Genomic DNA, 14,521 nt, shown 5'->3' with positions numbered 1-14,521 from the left:
ACGTGAGGTATTGCAATGGGCTGCCGTATGTATAGAAGTGTCAGTCCATCTCCTCTGGAAAAGCCACGCACTGAGAGCCTCGTGTCTGGGTTGTGTCTAGAAATGATTTATCAGCACCCAATATCAAGATTTCAGTCCAGCATTTCATTAAAAAGAGCTTCAATATGAAGGATTTAAAAAATGTAATCCTAATTTAATAGCCACAGTGATAGCGTTCAATAGCAATTAATTTCTCAGACAAACAGCATACCAAGATGTAAAAATCAGCACTGTGCTGTCGGTGTCATGTTGCTACACAGGCCACCTGTGTAATTTTAAAGCAATGACTTAAAAGCTTTATACATAATTCACTGTAATCTGATTCAAAAAAGGACTCTGAATCTCATTAGCACCTCATTAGAACTTGCACTGCAACAGAGAGAGAGAGACGGAGAATGACGGGGAGGGAAAGAAGAAGACTGGGGGAGAGATGGAAATGAGGGAGTCAAGCACAGTTCAGGGCTGAATTGATCTGACTGAAGTTTGTTACTTAAATGAGCTCATGTTGGAAGACCAAGGGTGATGTGTGTGTCTCGATGTGAGTGTTGTGTTTTGCAGCTCTCCACCTTTTCATATGCACATGTTGCCTGATCAAAGGGCAGCTCTATGGTGATGTGAGTGTTTGGAATTTTGATAGGCATCCTATTCATAAACACATAATCACAGTAGATGGTGGATTAAGGTTTGCTGTTGCAAGGGGCCAACTCCGAGCTGTCAATGTGTGGATCTGGAGTTATGTCTGTATTTCAGGGAAATTTCTGTAAAGAGGGAGAGTTTTTTTATGAGCGGAAACAATTAGTGGTTCAATCAGTTACTCTGCTGACAAAGTTAATTAGCTAAAAAAAAAAGAGGAGCAATTCATCGTTAAAAGCCGTGTAATTGAGCAAAAAAACACCATAGATTTAGTGGCTCTTCATATGTGAGGATTTGTTGCTGTTCTAATTCCTCAATAAATAAATAAATAAGTGCAATGTTCTGTAAGCTTGACATTTAGTTAACATATGTCTGTTCTGGCGAATGCATTGGATTGGGGTCTTAGCATTGTTACTCATTGTAGGGAAATGTCAGCGTGAGATGTAGTTGATCTGACAGATGGCATATGGAGAGTAGTGCACTGACCCTCTGTTCACCTGTATTGACACACACACGCACACACAAAACACCTGCTGCTCCACCCCTCCCTTCCCCATCTCTCTTTCTCTCACAAATTCAGACAAACTGCGTCAGTGACATGAAAGACAGGGACAGAAAAGCCACAACGTCGACTGTAACTCTGTTTTCCCAGTTTGGGTTATAGTCATGTTTCATGTTTGGACTAGTTTGGCACACTTCTTTGAAATAAGGGAGACCATAATGCACACTGATTCAGTGTGTGTTTGCGTGCGTGCGTGGAAGAGGGTGGGAAAGCCTAAGAGACTGAGTGACTCAGATGACAGGTGTGTGTGTGCGCGTGTGTGTGTGCTCACCAGTGACAGCCAGCCCACCAGCTGCCGTGTTCCTATCAAGAATCTTTAGTTACACACAGAGGGATTTGACACTGAACCAAACCCTGTAATGCTGAAATATGATCAGCCTAGACCTATTCACCAACAGACAAATACACTGTGGACACAGTTAACTTTGTCATACACACACATTATATAAATGCATATTCACCATGTACCCCTTGCACACACACAGGTTGACCCGCACAGAGTAGAAAGCCTTTAACGTCTGTTTGAACAAGCTGTTTTTACATGCCTAATCATTTATTCATAATGCTCAACTGAAAGAGAGAAAAGGGCAGCGACAGGAAAGAGGTGTGTGTGTTCTCCAGAGGAGCACCTGTAAGCTTTTGGCATTTTCCCCTGCGCAGCTGTGGTCTTGTATTTTTCAGCTGACGATCCCAGAGGCTTTTTTAAGCTGGTGTTAGCTAAACAAGCACTGACCTGGAAATTACTGAGCTGCTGAGATACTTTAATACTCGCTGCAAGTTATGAAAGATGACATCCTCTGCCCCCTCAGAATGAGTGTGTTCTTCCTCCACGCACCTTCAGGGTGACAAATGACAGCAGAATTATTTGAGAAACTTGGCAGTAATGCATACGCGCTGATGAAGATACAGACACTCTTTCAAAGTCTCCTTCGATAGATGTCACATGCACAATCCATACGTTAAAGTATACAGACATGTGTGATATACATTAACTCATGCAAGATGACAGTAAGAACTTTTGACCTTTGCATGCCTTATGCTTATAGCCTGAAGGGGAATGGTAGAAGTGATGCACGCAGGAAGAGAGAGGAGATAGGAGGAAGGAGCAGAGAGCAGGTGACAGCATGAATGGTTGGTCAACCTTCAAGAGAGAGATGCAGGAGAAAGAGAGACACAGTTGTTGAAACTTTTTAAAAATAATACATAGCATGATATACCTAGTATGTTTGAGGTTGTGTATTGATGTGTGCAGTTGCCCTTGTGTGTTCGTTATTATCTGTGGCATGTTTGTGGGTGTGCACATTTGTGCCTTGAAGATGTTAACTTGGTCTTGAACTTCATTTTGTTTGTAATTGTATTTAACCAACGGACTGGGTGCTGCACTGCAGCCAAGAAGCAATTTCACTAAACAGTATTTGGAGTGACAAAAGCCCAAGGCTTACAACTTGGCCATAGGTGTATACTGTATATGTGCAAAGAATGATGGATGCACAGAAATAAACACCAGCCAACCTCTGCAAGGCACGGGTTGCGTGGGTCAGTGCCTCAGTGTACCCGGGGCAGTCCTTAACCTCTGAGGTGCTGCAAAGAGATAGACAGATAGCTGGATATGGAAGGAAGGAATATTGCTGTGGGGAATCAGGCCACATGTGGCATATAGGCTACTGTACACTTACTGCTTCCTGAATATCACTGGTTTCAACAGTGATTTGTGATTAAATTGTTGTACAGGCCTGTATGTCTGACTGTGTGTTCACGTCGGGCACCATCGAGGCATGAGCTTTGTTTTTCAGTGTTTTTTTTTCTTTTTTCAAAGTTGCCAAAGCTTTAGAGGTTTCTGATTGCAGCTTTCAATCTTTGAGTCTTACTTCCCCATCTTAAAAAGCTTAATTTTTACATCTCCAAACTTAAGTTACCAACAATAATATTCTATTTAATAATGATGTTTATTGTTTACACCTTATTGTGGCAGCAGTGTCGTTTTCCATTCAAAACCTTTGGAAAAATCTAAAATACATTCATTCCTGAATAGTCAGCAAACTAGAAATCCAAATTTCTGAATACTAAATATTAAATTGCTATATTATAAGGATATTGAAAAATTGTGTAACTAATATGCAGGTGTAAACCCCAAGTGCATAGTGTTAAATTAGCACCACTGTGTTTATTTAAATGTGTTGAGGACAGAAACTGGATGGTCAGACTTAGAATATGTTAATGTAATATACAAAAATAGCATTAATGTGTCTTTTAGTATTCAAATCTGGTAAGTCATTTAACACATGTTTAGACCACAGATTCTCCATGTTTAATGGATATGATGTTTGTTACTTCAAAGTGTAATAAAGCAAGAGGGAGGGAGAAAGATGGAACAAATGTGGTTCAACAAAAGGGGCTGAGAAGGCTGGATTCATTCCCGGCAAATATTCACTATCCCTCTAACAAGCCAAGAGTATTTTAAAAATCACCTCCTCATTGTATAAAGCCCATTTTTTCCTTAACAACCCCCCTCCTGCTCCTCTCTTTTCTAATGTAATGAACCTTACCTTGAATCCTCCTTTTAATTGGTGTCGACTCAGACGAGAGGAGTGTGTGTAGGGAAAAAAAAAAAATCCTTTTTTAAACATTCCATAAATTAATTTTTACAGAGTAAGGGGGTCCTGCTTAGCAATTTAATCAGACAGTTGGCTTTGTGCACACTGCATCCTTGGCTTTTAAAGGAATGTTATTTAGAATAAATAAGGCACTGTGGTTAAATGAGAGGGCCTTTTAGAGGGACTGATGAGGCACCGTGGAGCCACTTCAGGCTGCGAGTGGGAAAAGACTTCAGCTGGGAAATTAACAGGCTGAATAGATGCTTAGACTTTGTAGCTCTATAATGAGACTCCCATAGTCTGCATAGTCCCCTAACGCACAGACTGTACATGTATTCACATATCTGCTTTCACATGCATGCTCGCATATCATAAATAACTCACATTGCACCGACTTGCCCCCATATAAATGTGTAGATTACAAATATGCAACTCGGATGAAAGCAAGTATATGAACATGTGTGTGCGTACATACAAGAAAATGTGTGTATATAGATGGATTGCAATTATTGTAATTTTATCAACTTTGGTTTGTTTTTCTCTTTATGTATTTACCAGTCTTTTACGCAGCAGTGATGAAGAGAGGATCAGAAAACATGATTTTCATCTGTTTAATGAAAATAAGAACAGAAATACCGAAGTGAATCTAAGCCCTACGTGTCTTGATTACCAGGTTAGCAGATCTAGTAGGAATGATACTTTGTCTTCAGTTTGGCGACTGCACATAAGTGAATTAACTATAAAAACACAGGATGTTAAGTGTGCAGACTTTCACTATTTTGACGCTGCTCTGAGGCCGAGCCAGAATATCACAGGCCAGTGCTGATGCCTCCCGCTGTGAGCGCGCACTGGAACGAATGTTTCCACCACACACCACACTGCAGCTAAAGTGAAGCGTGAATCCGTGCTGTTTTGTATACAGTTCTGTTATAAATACATACAGCATATATACATCCAGTGCCGACTGGTTTTGTCAGGTGAATGTGTCTCTCACTGTAGGTGTATGACATTGTGATGCACCTGATTGTGACGGGTTTACCTGTTAAGTGAACTGCCCAGTAGATTTTCCAGTATGAAAAATCACAGAAAATGTATAAAACAATAAAATAACAATTTCATGTTAATTTTAGACATTTGAGAAGTCGATACCTCTGAAGTAGTATGTGTCTTAATCCTACCAATTACTTTTCTTATCCTTGTATTTTCAAGATAACTGAGTGGACAGCTAACCAGAGATTATTAAAATAGGACCAGGGAGTCTTTAAGACATATTCAGGACACATTAATAGGTGAAGGTTGGACACTTGTTTACAATCCCTATTTGTTTAAATTATCTAGCTGTTGTGTTGGTTGAAAAAAAAAAGTTGATTTGCAAAGATTGTTGATGCATCCCAGGTCACTGAGCATGTGCTGTTCCACTTTTCCAAACCCTTGCTTGTAATAATTTATGACCTTGAAACCAATCATGATTGTTTATGCTTGGACTAATTTTGTGTGGATTCATTCAACCAGGAATGTCCTTTCACCCCTGTCATCCTGGTCTGGATTTCCCCGTCTCCACTGCCGGATCAAAATAATTGCACCGAAATGCACAAACGTGCACCCATACACAGTTTACTCTGACACATCCACATATACAGTATATACACACATGTAGGCATGTTCGCACACGGGGAGGAGAAGTGCGTGTATGCCTACACACATGCTCAGGCGTTTTCAGATTGATTCACACAGAGGTGAAAGGCCTCATGGGGAGTGGCTGTGGCTCTGAATGATGAATGCCTGTGTGTGCCCTGTGACATGACCTGTTTAGTCTCAGACTGAGGCTGCCACACTAATGCACAAGTGCCACTGCTCCACATACAAGCTATGTGCGTGTTTTACCCGTTTTGATTAAATAGATGACAGATCTCCTCATTTAGGCGGCTTGTTTGCAGCACAAACCTTCTTATAATTTGCCACAGTCTGATCTCCACTGAAACACTGAGTGCTTCTGTTCCTTCCTCTGTTCCTTTCAAATCTAAATCTGTGCACAGTGACTTCCTGCTGACATTTGCTCTAATAAGCATGTGGTTTTGTTTTGGAAGATAATTCCTGGTTGCTACACGGTAAACACTGAGTCACATATTTTTGTGTGTATTTGTTGTTTTTGTTTCCCTCCACAACCACCTCAGGCTGAGGGGTGGCTCCCTCACCATTGTCCCATAACAGTGTCTTCAATAGGAAGAGGGCTTTGCATTAGAGATGGGACACATGGGACTCAAAGGCAGGACTCAGTTTTGGGGTTCCCCTTTTCATGGTTTAGTCAAATGCTCATCTCGAATGCAATTCCCTGCACATATGTGTGTCTGAATGTTTGTCCGGACCTTTGCCATGGCTCCTGCTTTTTTTTTTTTTTTTATCAGCATTTTCTCTATTATGAACCATTCAAGCGACAAATACAACTCATTTACAGTAATGCAATATTCATCACACATTCAACTCATTTTTACAAGACAGATGTCATCCATTTCACAGCACTGGGAGAGTATGAGGCATTTTTTTTTAAAGGCCATAATCTGAAAGCCTTGCATTTCCTCTGACCGGCCTTTACTAGGCCCATGTTGACGATTGGACTGCATTCTATCTCTGATATACCCCTAGGCCATGTGAGCTAGTCATAAACTAGCCATGTTATAGGTGTATTGATTGGTCAACAGATTGCCTGTATCCTGTAAAACGCAGCTCTAACGTGAATGCCTTTATTAACCATGCTGGCAATAAAGGTGGAGAACTGAAATCAAGTCAAATGTTTTTTTCTTCTTCTTCTTCATCTATGTGGTTGGGTCTTGATGTGGTTTGGGACACGGTTATGGATGTGGTGATCCAGATTAATCTTGATCTCACTGCTACTATCGAAGTCTTTAAAAATTCAGATTGAAAACCCAGAGAGGCAATCAGGCCCTTGCAACTTGTCTTCGGTGCTTAGACAAATCTATTTTGTCTTGAACATCACTTACCACAACTCACTTTTATAGTGCTTGCTTTCATGTAATTATCTTGTATCGATTAAATTAGACATCCTTTTTCTTCTCCTCTATATCCTTCCTTGCTCTTATTTCTTTTGCTTTCAGCTCTTTTAGGTTTTCTCTCACTCAGTGCCTCTTTATGGACATCAGCTCTTATTGTGCTCTGAAACACAACAGCAGTTGATGTGTGTTTGTGTGTGTGAGAGAGAAAGAGAGAGATCCCAGGGGGATTCTGCAGCTTTACCTCTCAAACCCCTCTCTCATCCCTCAATCACAGCCTTCCTTCAGTGCCTCCGAGCTCTCGTCCTCCTCCTTTATTTCCTTTTGAGTCCTGTTGTCATCCTTCCTCTCCCCACTCCCTACTTGGTGATGAAGATCTACGCTCTTGGCAGTTTGTTTTTTTTCCTTCTTTTAACTCACTAGTTCTCAGTCCCTTGTTTCCTCTTCTCTCCTGACATATTCCACTCATCCTTACTTAAAAAAAAGACTTTTGTGTTTTCTGTCTTATAACTGGCATAACATAACTGGCCATATATACATTGATATTTTCAAAATATCATTATTGATTAATGCGCACTGTCCCATATAGATCAACAAATAAACTATATGCAACATGCTCAGCAGAGAATCACTGAATTCAATCAGGATTTTTTGTGAAGTGGCATCTAACAACATTGTGTTTTGGTTTAGGGTTACTTCCTGTTATCCCCTACTTCCTCCTCTATCTGCTCCTTACCTGTTTATAAAAAATGTCCTGACAGTTTCCAGTCAATCACTCTTATGCTAATCCTTCCTCTCTGTCTCCCTTCCAGCTACATTTCTTAGACGCCCCTGGTCTGGTACATTAACAGTTTTCATTTAGTATTATTTGTCTGCAGTCATGTCCCATAAGCCCAGAGTTAGCTGTTTGATTTTATTTATACTGTTTGTATTTTGACAGTTGTTTTAGTAAACTTTTCCAGAACATTTATTTGCAGAGGAGAAGCTGCATTCTACATTAGACTAACAGAATGTGTTTTCTCCACACTCATTCAGTCTGGGCTGTCAGCCAGTGATCGAGATGCATCTCCTATCGCTGCAGCTGCTGCTAGACAGAAGCACGCAGGCAAATAAATATGGTAATGAATAATACATAAAACAAATAAACATACATTAGGTTCTCCTCAGTAGATCGCAGATAAGTAACTTAAGGTAACAGCCATTGTGGAATTGAAACTGGGACAATGACCAAGTGTAGGACTGTTGTTGTGTAAGTAGGAGAGGTTTGTAGAAGTGGAAAATATTGGAAATGGAATATTGAATACATTTAGTGTCTCTCTCTCACTCTCACTCGCTCACAGTCAAACACGCTCATGCACAGTGCACAGTGCACACACCAGCTCACATCTTAATTACTGAAGCTTGATGGGTACTTAACCTTGCCCCTTGCTGCTTATGCTAATGCAGAGAGGTCAGGAGTGTGCTGATTGGCTGGCTTGCAGTCAACTCAGCCAGAAACAACTGTCAGAGTGCAGATGAGAGGATGAGGGAGGAGAGGAGAGGAGACTGAGGAGCAAGGACAGCAGAAATATGAGAGAGGGAGCAGAGGCGAGGGGGGCAGAGAAAGTAGGAATACACTAATAATATATCAGTTGTGCTAAATTAAAATTTAATGCAGTGCTTTTGTGGCAGAAAGCAAACAAAATCAATATAATGACATTCAACCATTGTTATTCACTTTTCTGAACAGGATGGGTCATAGACAAAGGTTGTTTGTGTCAAGCCGCACGCAGAGGTAACCAGGATGCAAATCTGTACATCTCAGTTATACAACCTTACCTCCCTAGTTGTATCAGTATGACCTCATCCCTTCACATGTAATGCAGCATATGGCTAGCTCTGTGTGTGTAATGAGCTCACCCTTCCCAACGTAGCTATCTGTATAGGACTCAGGGTGTTAAGCAGCAGGGAGGGTCATTGAGAGGACACACACACACACACACACACACACACACACCCACACACCCACACACCCACACACCCACACACACACACACACACACGAGCCATAATCAGGACTTTAGGATGTATTTTGTCTCATTAGAACCAGACTTCGGTCTACACACAGAGTACTAGTCTCAATAAGGTCAGTGTTAAAAAGTTGTTCTTCATTAGATTCCATGTGTTTTTGCCTTCACTTTATGTCTTGTTCTCAGTGTTGACAACTTAAAAGGACCAGCAAGGAATTTCTGATGGACTAAAGTTCATGTCTTCCGTGTGTTCAGGATAATGAATGCCAAAAACATTGGAACATAATGGATGCTGTGTTGAAATCATCAGGACAACAAGAAATCAATACATTTCAACACTGGCTTTTTTTTGTTGGACATTCTCATCATATTTTTTAGGATTGACATTGAAGTTTTAGGATATGACACGTTTGTGGCAGTTGTGAGAACATCAGCACTTTGGTGTATTTACATGATGATGTCAGTACATTTGACTGCGGTCATGTAAGTGGCACTATAGGAGACATAATCTCCGAAGGATGGGCGCCTCTTTCACTTCAAGTTTTGCTTTAAAGAAGTTGAAAAGGCCTGTATATAGGTCATGCACAGTGGTCCATCTAAATGCCTAGAGTTATTTTAATGTCATATTTACAGCAACGGGCTTCTCCAAGTCAACCTGATCAATTCAGTTGGACATTTAGTCCGGTCTAATTTGACTGATTCACTGTGTCCACTCAGCTGTTAAAAACCCGTATGTACAGCACAGCTCTCCCGACCATCCATACGTACCACAGAGGTCATACATGTATGCATAACTACTATGCTGTTGCCGTTGCCATTGCCGTCCGTGACCAGTGCTATGTACGTATACGTTCAGTATGTTCGGAACATGTGTGTGGGTGCGAGTGTGTGGTCTCGAGGCTATAGAGAGCGCAGAGTTGACAGGGGGCCGCAGAGATTTAGGGCGAGGTGCCAAGGAAGCCAAGGAAATGTGTGTGTGTGTGTGTGTGTGTGTGCGTGCATGTGTGCGTGCACCAGCACACCTCGTCCTCTGATCTCGGGGGACATCTGCTGTGGTCTGGGTCACTGGCAGTGAGCGCTCAGCCGGGCTCAAAAGTATCACCACGGCAACTGCATCACATAATCCCATTCCATCTCATCCCATCCAGGAACTGTGTGCGACGTGATTGGCCTGTTCCCCCTGGGGCGCCGAGGCGACGGATCAGGCGCTGTCTGCTTACTCGCTGTGTCAGCTAGGACTCTGAGTCTGTGGGCGGGGAGCAAGTAGCGCATTAAAGGAACGTTTGGTGCATTTTGGCAGGAGACGGTGTGAATTATGCAGACGCACCCCTGCTGTGTGTGTTCGTGTGTCTGTGTACAGTGATGCCAGTGTGAGTTCCTCATGAGGAACCAAGAGAGGAGAACAAGCCACTCTAGGCAGATGAATACCTTTTTTTGACTTGGTCTGTCTCACTTCTCCCGGTCTTGAAAGTTTGTCGCTCCTCCTTTAAGTGTTCAATTGTGTCATGATATTCTACAGCTGCAACCTTAAAAGCCTTTGCTTGATTTCAGGATCTATTTACACCAGAACAGAGTGTTGAAGTGGGTGGATATTATTGTGTACCATACAGTATATAATAACAGAGGAATGCCTGAAAGCATATAAACAATAAAAACATACATTCCCGGGGATCAATAGAAGTACAGTTTCTCTGAATGTGCTGTTAAAAGCCTTTTGTCTCTGGTGAGGCATCATGTCCAACAGACTTTCTTCTTTCTTTGTTTTATCTTTTTTGGCATCTTATGTGATTTGTTGTTACTTGCTCAACACTTGTGTGCCAATAAATAGTTAGATTAAGAAGTAAAGATGAGGAGACTTAAAATAACCCTGAATAATACAAACAGCTCAGAATAATCATTAAACATTCCAGCATTTGCCTTCATCTTCCCTACCTTCATCCATCCACTCATATCTCACCAACTGTAGCTTTCATCTATCCCTCCATTCCTCATTCACGTGACAGTCTAAACTGGCTTTGAACAGAGTTGTTTGTCTGCTTTCACCTTTCTCTCTCCTCCCTGCTTACTTCACTCCCCCTCTTCCATCGCGATCTGTCTTTGTTTTGCTGAAGAATACAAACACAGTCTGAATTAAAACACATCTGACAGTTTTCGCATCCAGTTTCTTTGCTCCTCCTCTGTCCTCCCACGATTTCTCCCTCACTTACATGCCTCCCTCCTTCCATCCCCTCCCTCCCTCTCTCGCTCCAGCTGTCAGGAGGCTTCATTATTAAAGATTCATTGCGGAGTCTGGGCAGCTCTTCCAAAAGCCTTTGTCAGACAGACCGAGTGTCTCAAATCTCACTGCCACTAACTGGAGGTGACATACAGACTCACATACAGTACATTCGCATGCACACAGGCACACACTCAAATACACACACACACACACACACACACACACACACACACACACACTCTCCCTGTGGTTGGCTACACTATTTTGCTATCTGCCCAACCCTTTTTAATTCAAATCATCTGCGAAATGGGATTCTTCTTTTCATTTCTAATAATAAGTCATTGTAAAATACCTTACCCCAACTCTTTTCATCACTGTATTCTGTTTTATATAAGTATACAACAAAACTGAGTACACCTATGGTCACTGTCATGAATATATAAAATGTTGTTTGTCGAATTAAACTATAATTATAATGAAAGGTTTATATTCAAAAATCAGCTACAATAAATGTCTGCAAACCCTTATGGCATTGCATTTTTTTTGTTGTTGTTATTTTGTATATCCACTTTTAATGTTTTGATGCCAGTTTTGACCACCCTGGTCATCTTGCAGAAATATGTTGAGGGATGGCCCCCTATTCTTCACCCATCATCCTTTTCAGCTGCTCTTTGCTGGAGGGGTTTATTCGCTCAATCTTCCATTTTAAAATAGCCTAAAGGTTTTCAGTTGGATTCAGTTATAATTTAGGCTGTTTGAATGTTGGAGTCTCAGAAGATTTTTCTCTGTTATGTCATCGGTGGGTGTGTAGAGACAGCACTTTAACAACTTATTTCAAAAGAACACACCTAGCAACTTTTGAACAAAGCTAAGCTTAGCTTGACATTGTCAAACCTTTGTGTGTTTGGGATCAGTGTCATGTTAGACAATTCCTCTCCCACCAAGCCTCTTCAAACTGGGACACAGCTTTTCATTCAGTATTTCAGATATACCAGCATTACATGTTTCATGGCACTGTGCAGTTAGTGTGGTAGTCCTGGACAGGTCCTCAGAAAAAATGCTGGACTCCATCAGATCCAGAAATATTTATTTTGGTTTCATTTGACCAAGGAATGTTCCGCCAGCGTTCATCAGAACCAGATAATGTTTTTGCCAGAGTTTAATCTTGTAGTTTTGCATATTTTTTGTGCAATATTTTCCTCTGCCATCTCTAGTGATTGAAATCACTAATTTTGCAACTGTCAGTCTGCTTGTGTTCAGTAACCTCATGTTGCTCTTGTCCTGTCTCACATCTTAATGGAGTCTCACAACCTGGTTAAGGACATTTCCTTGACATGTGGTGCTGTGTTGGTTGTCGTTAACCTGCTTCAGAAAAAATGATACTGCGAATTTGATCGTATGTGTTTCATGTTCCAATGATACTTTAATCAACAGTATGAATTAACTGGCTCTTGTACAATGTAGAACAGCTTTTCATTAAGCCCACCGTTTTCCATGGCACTAAATGTACACAGCGATAGTCTGGCTCCAGGGGCATTAAATAGCCAGCAGGGTGTCATACCGGGTAACGCTAGACGGACAAGCATACCTTGGCTTGTTCATATAGGGACTGAGACCATGCTGTTCTCATGTTCATATATCAAGCAGCCCTTATGGTCTATAAACAATGTGTGATTTCTCAGTGGTACATGTGGAGCCCTAGCTGTGACTTGCTGAGTTTTAGCCTCTGTGTTGATCATGATCATAATAGGACATGACAGTGCTTAACATGAGATATCAAAAACATTTAAAGGGCCATTGTTGTTTGAAAATATTGGATAATTTTGGCCAAAGAAAATCTTAAACAAAAGATAATTTAATAGATTCATTTCAGAGCTTTGAGCCACACCTGGTGACCTCCATCAGCAGATTGCTGCGGAGTGATGGAGATGTTTCAGTTGTTGTGACCTGAGTATGGATGTGATCATTCCAGCTAAACTAGAAATCTGTGTTGTTAAACCATTACGAATTAACAGCTCAAACCAAATTTTTGAGAAAAAAAGAAGAGAAAACAACAGTTATATTTGTCTGATGACCAGACATAACATACTTATATTTATCTTAGTCACACATAACTGAACTGGCACCATGGGATTTACCTTGAGCCTCGAGTAAATTCTTCTTCTTGGACTCTTCATGGACATTTCAGGAGGGAATAGCTTACATGCCACTGGGGAAAACAACAACAGTTCTCCTTGTAGCAAGAAACTTTCACAGACATTGTGTTCTTTTGGCACATTGACAATAAATGATGTAGAAGTATCTGCTACTTGTTTGGCATTTTTGAGGAAAACACAATTTGTGGGAAGTTCCCTTTCTATGTCCCCACTGATGGTCACATGAGAAAATCTGTAACGCACTTGTAATAGATTAGCCAGTCTAGAACCGTTATGAATTAAGGTTGATAAACCACAAAAACCTTTAGATAGTAGTGTGCTTGCATGGGACCAACAGTCTTTTTTTGCAAAATTGTGCAAAAATGCTGATATCTTCTAATATTAATCTTTTCCTCTGTCTTTTTGCATTTACTTTTTTTTTTACAGAAAAGCCCAAGAACAGGAAAAAAAGGTTGTAGTAGCTGGTTGTGTCCCCCAGGCCCAGCCACGGATGGACTACCTCAAAGGACTCAGCATCATTGGGGTATGGATTTATGGATGTGTACTTAAACTTGCTTTTGTGAAAGATATGTTCTGAGTAATGTAGAGATACGCTCATACAAAATATATAAACATACTGTATATTGTATATCAGCATTGGTGCCTTCACTGGTCATAATGGGAGCCTAATGGGCAACTTTTGAGGAATCTGTACAGTAAGACAGACAGATGCACGTACACACAGAGATACAGATGGATTGACCTGTCATTCACCTTGCTGCCAACCTGCTGTGTCTGTTCTATTCTGGCCTCCCTGCTGCTCGGTGGATCAATAGACATCCCCAGGACACAAAACTCCAGACCACTAGGAAGAACAGGATAGGCAGTAGAAAAGAAGGAAGAATGTATGATGGAAGGAGGGAGAAAACTATGAGAACGTGGTGGACATGAGGAGAGTAGAGATTGTTGAGGCCTGAGATTGTTGCAGAAAGGAAAGCATAGAGTGTTTGAGACTTGAGCACTAAATGAGGAAAAGTGACCCTGTCACTGACACAAACAACATTGATGTTTAATGAGTCTGCACCAGCTCATGAACTGCTCACCATCATTCTCATAGACAGATGATCAACCACAGCGCTTCCTGTGGACAAGGGGGTTGACATGAATCAATAAGAATATCTTTAATGATACCATATTTGCCATGTTGATTTTTGATAAATGTTAAGTTCTCATGTTGAAATTCAAACCCCTTAGATAGATACCAATGCAAGTGCATGTGTGGAAAAAGACAGAGAGGGTCTGAAGAGACAAGTGAATGATTTG

The 14,521-nt window shown here is 41.1% G+C and overlaps 1 protein-coding gene across 1 annotated transcript in view; it reads left to right on the top strand.

Moving 5' to 3' along the window:
* The window catches only part of cdkal1 (CDK5 regulatory subunit associated protein 1-like 1), a 238,762-nt gene that overhangs the window by 66,927 nt on the left and 157,314 nt on the right, over nt 1–14,521 (top strand). The window contains exon 5 of the mRNA XM_085802473.1: nt 13,646–13,742. Within this exon, the coding sequence (XP_085658599.1) occupies nt 13,646–13,742 (97 nt within the window). The remainder of the gene's footprint in view (nt 1–13,645; nt 13,743–14,521) is intronic.

This window comes from Trachurus japonicus, chromosome 16, assembly GCF_045865225.1.
Source record: "Trachurus japonicus isolate A0001 chromosome 16, Traja_1.0".
NCBI classification, from domain to species: domain Eukaryota; kingdom Metazoa; phylum Chordata; class Actinopteri; order Carangiformes; family Carangidae; genus Trachurus; species Trachurus japonicus.
This window is presented reverse-complemented; position numbering and strand designations above follow the sequence as displayed.